We start from the raw sequence: 13,112 nt of genomic DNA on the forward strand, positions 1-13,112 counted from the left end.
TTGCAGAACACTATGTTCTGTTCGCAAATATGACCTTGAGCTTCCAGTTGCCTGCCACTTCAAGACACCACCCTGTTTCCTGGACAATATCTGTCTCAGGCTTGCTGCAGTGCTCCAGCAAAGCTCAGTGTAAGCTGGAAGGACAACATCTTATTTTCCGCTTGGAGACCCTGCAGCCTTCTGGACTCAATATTGAGTTCAATAACTTTTAGACTTGAATGCTCCTCTGTCCTAGAACCCACACCCACACACTAGACTGTTATATTATAGTCTGCTTTTATTCACAACCCATTGTTAGCTACTAATAGTCTCCATTAATAGCCTTTCACCCTCCTAGGCAGATTGTTATCCACTCCTTTGTCTGCCCAACTGTTCTCCTCTCTTTGGGCTCTTTCTCCACCTATCATTTACTCCTTACCTCCTTATCTTCTGCATAAAAACAGGAATTTTCCGAGCCACCTTCAGTTCTTAGGAAGGGTCACCAGACCTGAAATGCTAACTCTAATTTCTCTCCACAGATGCTGCCAAACCTGCTGATCTGTTCCAGCAATTTCTGTTTTTGCTACTGATTTACAGCATTCACAGTTCTTTTGGTTTTTAGATAGATAGTCTGACATTATATACCTATATGGAATCCATCTTTGCATTACCTCGATTTGGACATTACTGGAGAGGTCACTTTTTACTGACAATCCCTGGTTGCCTAGAGAACGCGGTGATAAAACTTTTCCAACAACTGAATAGCTAGGTAGGCAATTGCAGGATGGTCAAGAATCAAAATATGTTGGTGTCAAACTGAAAAAGAAAGGAGCAAAAACAGAAGCTGCTGGAATAGATCAGCAGGTCTGGCAGCATCTGCAAAGAAAAAAAATCAGTTAAACATTTCGGGTCTTGTGACCTTTCCTCAGAAAAAGAAAGGAATTGCATTCGCCATGAACATCAGACATCTCAAAACAGTTTTACAGCCAATAAAGTGCTTCTGAAAAAGGGTCACCGTTATAATAGAGGCAATGCAGCGGCCAACTTGCATACAGCAAACTTCTACAAACAGTAATGTGATAATACCCACATAATCTGATTCAGTGATGTTAGTTCATAGAGTAATGTTAGTCAGGATATTAGGGCTAATTCCTCCATTTTCTCTTTAAAATAGTGATTTGAAGTCATTTACATCCCATTTCTCATTTCACTCATTTGAAAGACAATAGTTCTGACAGTACAGCACTCCCTCAGTATCACACTGGATTGTCGGCCTAGATATTGTGCTCAAACCTTGGATAGAAGCTTCAACCCAGAACTTTATGATTTCAAGACATGGGTATTACCAATTGATCTGCACCTCATACTCACTAGATTCACAGAAAGGGTAACAGCAAGTTTTCTAAACTAAAAAGGCACGAGTGAACCTGCTTGGTTTCAACAACAGGCAAACCGCTTTATGCCATTTTTGCTGACACCAGCTTTTTAAAATCCAGATTTTGCAAACTGAATTAAAATTTGCAAATTATCACAGTGAGATGTACAATTCTTGTACTTTGGATTATTGATCCTGTACTTTCAAGCACATCAAATATTTTCTAAAGCAGACACTTTGGGTTGGATTTTTTTTAAAAAACGACCCAGGGCGGTAGTTTGAATAGATAATTTCTCAACTTGGCAGACTGTTTTCACTTAAAGGATCCTATTAGTCACAAATTTTCTGGGTCAGGTTTGAAATTAGGCCTCCCAGGCTTGGGAGCAGATCTTGGGTGGCCACAAGGGCAGATGCTTGCCAAGATAGACTGGTTAGAAGGCTTCTCTCAGTTCTCTAGAAATTAGTCCCCATTTTAGAAGTTGGCAGGCCCTAGCCCTAGCCCTACTGCTATCTCTCCAAGGTATTCTCTTGCCTCCCACCCAGCTCCAAGATGTCGGAAAGGCCTCTTCTGGGGTACTGTGTGCAGTTCTGGTTCATTAAATTGGAAAAGGGTTCAGAAAATATTTACCAGCGTGTTGCCATGAATGGAGGGTTACAATATAAAAATAGGCTGGGACATTTTTCAATGGAGCACTGGAGGTTGAGGGATGACCGTGGAGTTTTATAAAATCATGACGGGGGCAGCTGAGGTGAATAGCATGGCCCTAGGCTGGGGGAGATCAAAACCTGAAGGCATATCTTTAAGGTGACAGGAGAAAGTTTAAGAAGGACATGAGGGGCAACTTTTTTTATACAGAGAGTGATTCATGTGTGGAATGAACTGCGAGGAAGTGGTAGGTGCAGGTACAATTAAAATATTTTAAAGACATTTGGATAAAAGTATGAACAGGAAAGGTTGGATGGATGAGAGCCAAATACAGGCAAATCAAACGAGTTTTGTTTAGGAACATGATCAGCATGGACAAGAGTCATTAGAATCATACAGCATGGAAACAGACCCTTAGATCGAAGTGTCTGTATCCATGCTGTATGACTATGACTCCATTGTTCATGGTCTCTACTTAAGCTGTTATCCCTACTACACCCGTTCAAACTCCAAGCTAGCTCTGATTTCAGCCCACATCCCTGCTTCATTATGCCCCCTGCTATGCCAGCTCCACACACCCAGTATCCACTATGGGCAGATCTCAGATGTGGAAATTGAAAAAATAAACATCGAACTGTCCAATACAGCTCTCAGTCATACACATTCAACAGTGAGCAAAATACCCATTTAAACTCTTAAAAAGAATCTCAGGTAGTTACTATATTAAATAAACAAATTACTAATGATACTTCACATGAATAACAACTAAGCTTTTAATGGCTTCTTTAGATTCCAATCATGAAGAATTCAGAAACTTCCTACTGGGATAATTGCACACTTTAAAATGCAGCTGAGCATTCATAAATACATAATAATAGCCCCTAGGAAATGTCAAGGAAGACTGACTTTGAGACTGTATGAATTTTTTTTCTCACCTATTCCAGATTGTCTGTCAAAGCAGTCCAACTAAAGTACTGAAGTCCAACTAAGTTTTGAAGGAGGATCACTGGAACTAAAATTTTAACTGATTTCTCTCCACAGATATTGCCAGACCAGTTGAGTTTTTCTAGATAATTCTGTTTTCTTTCCAAGTCAGTATTTTATTGATAGCTTGACTTTCATGATTAAAGAGCAGGGAGTTTAAAAAAAGCAGATCATGACATTTAAATAGACATTATCTGCATTTCAAAAACATTTAAATCTACTCCATCAATTAATGATTTCTACATTCCAAACTAAGTTCTTTGGACTAGCCGAAGTGGAGTCTGTTTGAACTCAATCATTTTAAAATCAGTCTACTACATACAAGTTTTCTGCCTGAGTGAATCACATCCTGCACCTTCCAGATAAAAATGGGATGTCAGAAATGGCTTGGGACTTCCATATGTAGGTTCTGCCTGATCTATTTTAAAGATCCAAGGAGTCTTCCTTACTCCACTAAAGAGAAATCAGACATTTTATTGAGCATTAATAAAGACAGTATTTACTTATTGTGTAATATCATGTTGCCTTGAATTGGAAGGCTGAATTTAGACAATTAATGCATGGTGCTTAAAATGGAAACACCCAATTACCTTTGCACAGAATTTAAGTATAATCAGCAAGATGAAACAAAATATTGAACACTGGAACCCACATTTATTGACAGTTAATTTAAAACAGTAACAAAATATTAAATTGCAGACTTTATTTACAAAATTAACAAAGGTACAGAAACAACAAAACTAACCTCTCATGAGATGCATGTACGTGGCAGACTGTACCAGTATTTGGTGATCCTTAATCCTGATAAAGTATGACATTTATACCACTGATAGGAAAATAACATCCCACTGCTTGGAAACGGAAGTACAGCAAAGCCTATCTGAAATAGGGATGAAGAAACATTTGGAGTAGACAATTCATTTGAATTAAGACTTTGTACCCAAGGCTTAAACTGAAATGGACCTACTACAAACTTTCAAATGCGCTATTTTACTTACTACTCTTAGGCTTTAATATTTTAAAAAAAAACTTAACAAATAGAAGTAGATGTGTACATATTCCTTGAATATTTTTTGCCTGGTTTAACTATTTAAAAAATCTGGCATAAAAACATGGTCCTTATTTTTGGTTTAGTGGTAGATTCAGTCACATATTTAATGGAAGATCTTCAGCATGTTTTTGAACTAAATTACATCAATTCTATTCAGTTGATACTCAGCAAGCTGCGATATACTGTTTGAAGTTTTCAATTTGTTGAGTCTTTATTTTCACAGTTTAAACTCTCCAAACACGTCAGCCCTTTAAAATATATCATACCACTAAACACAGTAGGTGGCAGTACGTAGCAAGTAGTTTAAATTTCATTGTCTCAATGAAATTATGAGTTTATCAAAGACAAGATCATGGAATTTTTTTTAAGGACTTTGTTCCTTCTCCGTTGTCCCGGGACCTCCTTCGTTATACGGGTGACACTCTCTGAGACTCCTTGGCTTCCTTACAGCTGTACAACCATTTAATGACCCTGGCATTGCGCTCAATGATGGAGATGCCATATGGGATGCGTTCGTTCGCCCTCTCCTCAATCACGTTGCTGTATTGGGAACGGTTGTACTCCGAACTGAGGTTGCTAGCGCTGTACAGCTTGAGGGATACGATATCAGAGCTGGCTCGGGCCAAACATTCCCCTATCTCCATCCTCTCCAGTTCCTCTGGGTCCAGGCCGCAGTAGTTGAAGAATCGCTCCAAGTTGGCACTGACCCGGGAATAGCGGTCGCTCAGGTCTGACTTGGAGCGGTGCAGGGAGAGCTGTGGCCGGGCCACCGCTTCGGGGTAGGCTTTCCTCGGCGAGCCCCTGGAGCTGGCAGCGGAGGATAGCCTGGACCTGACCACGGAGGGGCACGCTGGTCTCCAGCCGGCCCTACTGACATTGGGACGGACATCCACCCTCCGGACGGCTGCGTTGTGAGGCGGCACCAACACGCTGCTGGAGTGCAGCTCAGCTCCCAGCCTCTCCCCCGGCTCCGGGTGGCCACAGCGCGGCAGCTTCCCTGGGCTACAGTCGGGGGTCCCCTCCCCCGGATCAGCCTGGCTGCCTGGTGCGTTTGGAGCCTCATAAATGAGGTTTCTCAGAGTCTCCAGGTTTAGGGCTCCCCTCCAATCGGTGTTCTCTGTCCTGCGGACTCCAGCACTCGCAGCTTTCCTGGGGCTGTGAAGGCTCCTCCTAATGGTAGGGGACAGGACCGGCTCGCTCGCCTTTACTGGCTCCTGACGGGTATTCGCTACTTTCTGGCTCTTCACATATTTTAGTTTATCAGCTTCCAGGCGCTCTACCGCACTCGGCTTCCTGTTGCTGCTCTCCATCTGCTTTCGAAAATAATCGGGTCCCTTGTTCAGGATCCGGAACGGAATCGCCGAGGTGAAAGTGGGAGGCCCAGACACTTGTTTCAGCATTTCTTGCTTTTAATCACTTTCTCCTCGCGGTAACCAGAGACTGAGGCTAAGTATTCACAAATTGCTCAGTGTTAGTGGAGCATCAGGGTCAGTCTCCCTCCAACACAGGCTGAAAACAGCAGTGAAAATCCCAATGTAATTTCACCAGGTCTGATCACTGGCAGGATTCCCCTAGTTTAACTTGCTTCCTGTTTATACAGTCCTGTGAACGTCGCCACTATTCTGAAAGACAGTGAAAAATGAGATGAAATTTAAGCTTCAATTTCCGAAAAAAAAGCCCAAAATCCCAAACGCTGGTTCAGCCAAATCCAATTTAACTTTAATACAGGCTCATTCGAGCCTGCGCCTTTTGTTCACGTTATCCTGCTGTAACGAGTCAATGTCATGGATTTCTCGATTAGTATACTTTAATAACCTGTAACACGACTTGAAGTGTTAAACATCTAAAAGTATCAGCAGTTGGAGATAACCTCCAACTGATTCAGCGCAGCCCAGACTTGCCTGTGGCTGCTTTTCCCAAGCCCAGGAGTAGATCCCCCAGGAAGTTGGCCAATACCCACCAGGCACACGGAGTAACTGAAAATAAGCAATAGCAGGGAGGTTAGTGAGCAACCCCTTCACATACTAACACGGCAATACAAGCAGTGATGGAAATTTGGCAGAACGACGTCGTGAAATGGCAAAAAAGTGCTCACACATTATGCACGCAGCTCCCGTTGTGATCTGAAAACAAGTTCTGAGTGCAATGCTTTCCACTTAAAAAAACCCTTCACCCGAGACAGCTGATGAAATCTCCAGGGGTTTCCCAGTGAGAGACAGAGGTTAGGAAATGAAAACGTGTGCAAGTCAATTAATGCAAAGAACGAACTTGCATTGTTAAGCGTTCACAACCTCAACGTTCTAAAGCATTTTACGACCAATGATATATTTTTTTTTGAAGCAGTGTCCGCGGTAATGTAGGAAGCACCTCGCTGAATTTGTACCAAGACAGATAGCCAGATAATTAATTTACTAATGGTAATAGAATACCAGATACTGGGCAGGTTAGCTTGGCAAACTGCCTTGTAATTTTTTTTCATAATTGGAATAATTAACAGACATCCATGAGGGTAGACAGGGCCTCAGTTTACTGCATTACTCAACGGATAACATTTTTGACAGTGTCCTATTTCCTCCGAGTGGGTTTAAAAAAAAACAAGCACAACTTTGGGGTGAGGGCATCTTCATTAATCTTGAGAAGGCATTTGTCTGAATCAAAAGAATCTATGTCATCAACTTTTACTCATTAGTGAAATTGGGTCAATGAAGGATTCAAAAACTTGCACTGTTCACTTCTAGTTGATACAGTGGCCTGGATTCTCCTCCACAAAGATCAATGACATTCCGGTTGTCAACTGTATTATAAAGTGCACCATCATAAACAATTGTTATTCATACTCTACCTCCACCAAAGCTGCTGCTGTTCTTTCTTTTTGCTGCATACAAGTGAGAGGCATGGGACTGGGCAGGGTGGACAGAGCTGCTGTGTCCCTAAAGATTTTCCCTCACGGTGGTTTACTGCTGCTTCACAGGATACTGTATACTTGATAAAAGCAGGCCCCAAGTTCTCTAACTGTAAGGTGAAGGCCTCATTGTTCTTCAATTATTCAGTCTGTGCCTTTTATGGATTAACTTTGCTATAATGCTTTTGAAGAGAGCAAAAATGACAATAAGCTGGTATGTATTTTTGACTAAGCTGAAATTTTACTGATTGTATCAAGGTCAGCCAGGTGGACCTCATAGAATGAGTTCCCTTATTGGCACTGTTAATCTGATCCTATCAGGGAGCCCTGGCAGACAGATATTAACAGGAATATCAGAGGTTTTGTTCACTCAGAGCTGGCTCTAGAGGTAGCTGGATCAGGGTCAAAGACTCTCCAAGCGTAAAAGGGTGACCTGTGGATGGGATAATGACCCCTGTGGAGTTATGTCAGTGGCAATGAGAGTGAGATTAATGAGGTAACAATGCAAAAGTGCTTTGTAGCTGAAACTCAAATGAATGTCATACTGGCACTACAACAGGCTTTATCATTAGGAAATGTGGCAAGTGGAACATTGGAGTTGCAGGATATTCAAATGCAAGTGGACACCCTCGCCAGGCTGACTGAGCTTGGGGAACACCACTTGATTAAAGGCAGTTGCAACAGCCTAACTCAAGACAAACACAGTCAGAGCTGTACAGCATAGAAACACACCCTTTGGTCCAATCTGTCCATGCCAACCAGATGTCCTAAATTAATCTATTCCCATTTGCCAACACTTGGCCATATCACTAAACCCTTCCCATTCATATTCTTATAATGAACTCCGATGTCCAGAGATACTTGAAACTAAGAAGCAGACACAATCAGCTGTGCAGGTTCACTGCTGGTTGTTTCATCTCCATAGTACCTTCTCTCTCTCTCTTACTACTTTTTAAAAAGTTCTGTTCTATTGATCTCTTTTTACCCAAAGTTCCAAAATAATGCATCAGCTTATAAAATAATAGATAACTGCTCCAAAAATTTGGGGAAGATCAGCTTCAACACTGGAAATACATCACAAAAAAAAACCTCTCACAGCTACAATGTTTCTCCCCCATTCTCCAACACTGGATTACCCAGAATCCTTGTATGGATCCTGAACAGAGAAACTCTTGGTCTATCCACAGCAAAACCCCAAAATAAAACTAAACCTCAGCCAAACAAGTAAAACTTTCTTCAGGCTCTGGGTTGGCAAGTCATTGTAGTTGCTGCCAGAATGTGGACTCCAGGCAGCAAAAGAATCCCACTAGACCCAAATGGAGTTTAAAAACTTAAGGCTGGTATCCAGAAGAGTGCACACCCTGGAAAGTCCACCTACATCTGGTTTGGAACACTTAAATTGCTTAGCAACTTCCAAATCAGAACCAATCAAAACAAATGTCTGGTTAAATGGTCACCCAGTTCGATTGAAGGTCAATAATGATGCAGCTGTTTCTATGATCACAGAACCAGTCTTCAACAAAATTTACTCTGGATTCCAACATTTGTGCAAGCTGTCAGCTTGGCTGAGAGCCCATAGTGGGGAACCTTTACAGATCAAGTGTACCACTTCAGTTCTAGGTCTCTAATGAGAAGCAGCTGTTTCAGTTACCACTGATTGTGGTAAAAGGTTCAGGCCTGAGCTTGATTGCAGGGAGGGGAACAAAAACAAAAAAAATCGGTTGAGAAAGATTCAACAAGATTGGTTCGATTTTTTCGATCAGAAAATAGCTACCAGAGTGAAGTCCTAATTAAATTCTTGAAGTTTATCAGGAAAATCTAGGGACCAAAGGAGACAAGGCCCTCTGGCATGTTAACCAGGACTCAATTCCATGGATCTGCAAGGCCCACCCAGTCCCATTGGTCTTACAGGCAAAAGTAGACGCAGAAATCAGAAGGAATCATTAAACCAGTCCAGTTTGTGGAATGGGCAGCATTGGGTGAACCGACTGTGAAGTCTGATGGATCAGTTAGCTTTTGAGGGGATTTTAAACAAATGGTAAACCATTTTTCTCAGCTGGTTAAATACCCAATCCCTAACATACAGAGTTTATACTCAAAGCTGGCAGGGTATCTGTCCATAACAAAGCTGGACATAAGGCATGCATACTTGCAATTGCGGTTAGATGAAGATTTTCAGATTTATGCTACAATTAATATCCAAAGTTTGTACTAATGTATGAGACTACCATTTGGAGAATTGTCAGCTTGTGAAATTTTTCAGTGGCCAATGGAGAACATTTCACAAGGTCTACCCCAGGTTGCTATTTACCTAGATGATGTGCTAATAAAAGGGAAGACCAATAAGGAGCATTAGAGAACTTGGACATAGTCCTGAGACATTTCTTCCCGGCAGGTGTATGACTTAGAAGGAACAAATGTGTTCCAGGCATTCTAAGTGACCTATGGATTTATACCCATTGAAGATAAAATGACGATGATCAAACATGTCCCGGCTCCCAAGTCTGCACCAGGGTTTAGGCTTTTCCTTGGGCTGGTGAATTATTACAGAAAGTTCATACATAACCCTTGCCTCCATCCTGGCACCTTTGCATCAACTCGAAGGGTCAGCCTTGGAAACAGTCGCATAGCCAAGCCATAGCTTTTCGGGAAGTGAAGAAACTATTATCATCCTCTCAGGTGTTGGCACATTATGATCCCAGGCAAGATCTGGTATTGGCATGTAATTCCTCTCCAGGTGGCATCAGGGTAATATTAGCTCATAGGTGGCCCAATGGAGAGGAGTGCCCAATAGCATAAGCATCCACTACTTTGGCTAATACAGTGCATAAATATGTCCAGATAGAGAAGGAAGATTTGGCGGTCTTATTTGGAGTTGGGGAAGTTCCACCAATAACTTTCTGAACGTAAATATGTAATAGAGACAGATCACTAACTCCTGCTAGATCTACTTAAAGAGGGCAAGACAATGCTGCCAATAGCCTCAGGCTGAATTCAGTGGTGGGCTCTAATATTAAGCGCATATACTTACAAGTTGAACACCTTCCAGGAAGCCAAGTAGCATATGCGAATGCCTTGAGCCTCCTCCCACTGGCAGACACACCATCAGTGGTACTGTCATTGGAAGAGTCTGTAATTGTTTTATATTTTCTGGTCACAGTTCCAGTAACAGCTGACAATATTAGAAAGATCTGTTCCTGGCAAAACTGAAACAGCTAGTAGTGATGAGGGAAGCCAAAAAGGGCAACCAGAATTGAAACCTTTTTGGACCCAGAGACTCCCAATCACAATACAGGAGGTCATACTATTATGGGGAGAAGACTTCACACCAGGTAAATCTGATTTTCTGAGGATCTGGGGGAGAGAAAGTGCAACAGCATCAGGACTGCTGATGCTGGACTCAAGGATCCACTAAATGAGACAGACAGGGGACAAAGTTTTGTGTAGGAACCACAGGAATCTCTTGCATGGATAAGAGGCATGGTCGATGTGAGGTCAGATCCAGCCATGGTCCTGAACAGACACACAAACCATTTGACAGCTGCAAAATCAAACGGTGTGGTGCAAACATGCCTGGCTCCTCGACTACCTTTCTGTGTGTCCTGGAACCTGTGGGTTCTCTCTTTCTATCAAGCATTGGAAATATGCTGTCTACCTCGGATTGTGAGGTGTGTTGCCACCTCAGTGCCTTTGCTGCCCAAAGAGGAGAATGAATTTCTTCTGAGATGTTCCGGAGGCAAGAGGCAGGCTGTACTTTACACACTGCTCCAGGAGAATCTACTAGAAAAAGAACCAGCCTATGTCCTTGGACTTAGAAGGGGAGAGAAATAGTGGCTGTAATGAAGTCAGCCAGGTCGATCTCAGATTATGAATTTCCTAACTGGGACTGTTATTCTGGGCCAGAGGGTCCTGGTTGACAGATATAAAACAGAAGTGTCAGAGATTCTGTTCACTCAGAGCTGGCGTTGGGGAAGCTGGACCAATGAGTCTCCATGAGTGAAAAGAGGGTGAATTGGTGATGGGATACTAGCTTCTGTGGAGTTATTTCAGAAACCATTTAGCATTTGTATGAAGACATGTTAACCAAATTTCCTTTGAAGAAATTCAGGGTACATTAATAAATTAATGTCAAACCTAAAATGTTTCTTATTATTATATTTGTTGTTCTTGCAAAATCAAAATGAAGTAATCATTTTAGACTGGAACAGCAAAGATTGAATGCATCAGGACACTGTTCTATACCTTCAAAGTCACGTTATGTCTGTGTTGGCTGCTATGGAAATGGGCAAGTCAGGACAGAACCAATTAGTTGCAGTGTGCCAAAAATTAAATAAATGCTCCCTAATGAAACATTAAACAAAAGAAACCTAGAATGTCTGCCCAATGTAAAACTTACAATAACAAATGTAATAATGAATATTGCAGTCTTTCAATAAGAGACAGAAATAGAAAACTAGAAAGAGACAATGGCAGAGGTACAAAGTCAAAGAGACAACAAACAGACTCCTGCCCCGCCACCCCCAACATTGATCTCAAGCTGAGAGTGCAGCAGAATCCAGGATTATGAAATACAGCCCTCAGGAGAATGAGTCAATTTAAGTTCCTGCACATTGATTCTACGTTCTTGGCTTAATTTGAAGTAATATTCTGGGTTTTCCTACTTCACTACTTATTTGAATGGCAAAATCCCTGGCTACTTGAAGTTTCAGATTAGAATGCAGGTAAATTTAATATATATATACTTAAAAGTGAGACAAGATTCGCCAACTTTAAGTACATTTAAGTCATCATTGGACAAGCATATGGACGTACATGGAATAGTGTAGGTTAGATGGGCTTCAGATCGGTATGACAGGTTGGCACAACGTCGATGGCCGAAGGGCCTGTACTGTGCTGTAATGTTCTATGTTCTTTGTTTAAGATAGTATGCAAAATGATACTTTGCACTGTATCTTGGTACATGTGATAATAATAAATCAAATCATCGAAAATTGGACAAGTATAGGTCTAATATCTGATGACAATATAAAATAATGACATTTTCCAAGAACTAAGCTGGAGCAAACACACTTGAAGTAGTACTTCTATAGTGTTAACAGAAAAAACTAACTTGCATTTATATACTACCTTTTATTTACTCCAAACTTTGTAAAGCCAACAAAATACATTTAAAGGTGTAGACAATGTTGTAGCAATGCAGCAGTCAATTTGAATATAGCAGCAAAACTAGTGACACAGTTTGGGTGTTGGTTGAGAGACAAGTGTTGGCCAGGTCACCAAGGATCCTCCCACGCTTATTCTCAAATTGCGCTGCAGAATTTTTTATGTCTGCCTAAGGCCTTATTTTCACGTGAAAAACTGGATTTTTGACATTAGTGCAGTACTGGGCAAGAACAACAGTGTGCCAGGCTAAATTATGTTCAAACCTATGGAATGGGGCTCGAATTCACAATCTTCTGATTCAGCATCTGTGATCCAAACCTGACACCTTGATGAAAAACAATGATCATAAATAAGACACATCCTCCACTTCTTTGAAGATATGAAGGAAGAAAATCACTCCAGGAGTTTCTCAGGGATATATCATCACCCAGCCATCTTAATCTGCTTCACTGATGAGCTTCCAATAGCACAAGCTCAGGATCAGGGCTGTTTATTGATTTTTTTCCTAGTGCTCAACGCCACCCATAACATTTCCAATACAAAGCAACTCATAACAGTCTACAGCAGGATAATGTCCACGCTTGGAAAGAGAAGTGGCAGGTAACAATGTCAGAATAGTGATTAATGATTATCTTGAACCTGGGAAGTTAATCACCTCATCCTGAAATTCCTGTGATCTCTCTGCAGATGAATCAGAGCTCCGAATGAAATCTAGCTTGAGAAATCATGTGTTTTTTTCTGAATTTAGTTGATCTGTTGGCCACATTAGACTGCAGTTTCTTTAACGAACAGATGTATTACAAACTAACAACAAAGAAAAAAAAATCTTTGAATAGAAAATGTTTAAAAGATTTTAAACTGCACAGCAAAACAAAGACTCACCTCATTTCCTGACAGCATCCATTATAGAGAATAAAATCTGCAGTGATTACCCTGTATGTCAAACTTTTAAGTTCAACTTAAATAATTCTCCCTAGTTCTCTTCAAAGCATTGTAAAATCTTCTTACATGA

The 13,112-nt window shown here is 41.3% G+C and overlaps 1 protein-coding gene across 5 annotated transcripts in view; it reads right to left on the reverse strand.

Moving 5' to 3' along the window:
- Nucleotides 1-679: 679 nt before the first annotated feature.
- LOC125461266 (protein FAM110B-like) overlaps nt 680-13,112 on the reverse strand; it is an 80,481-nt gene continuing 68,048 nt past the window's right edge. For 3 of the 5 annotated variants that reach the window (XR_007249455.2, XR_007249453.2, XR_009446931.1), the window contains 2 exons: nt 3,730-5,657; nt 680-855 (listed from right to left, as the gene is read on the reverse strand). Coding sequence is in view for 1 of the 5 variants with exons in the window: in XM_048549825.2 (XP_048405782.2) it covers nt 4,443-5,435 (993 nt within the window). In the remaining 4 variants the exon portion in view is untranslated. Of the gene's footprint in view, nt 856-3,629; nt 5,658-6,130; nt 6,156-13,112 lie in introns of those variants that run through there. The other 2 variants (XR_007249454.2, XM_048549825.2) reach the window with 2 other exon arrangements.

Source organism: Stegostoma tigrinum, chromosome 19 (genome assembly GCF_030684315.1).
Source record: "Stegostoma tigrinum isolate sSteTig4 chromosome 19, sSteTig4.hap1, whole genome shotgun sequence".
Lineage (NCBI taxonomy): Eukaryota > Metazoa > Chordata > Chondrichthyes > Orectolobiformes > Stegostomatidae > Stegostoma > Stegostoma tigrinum.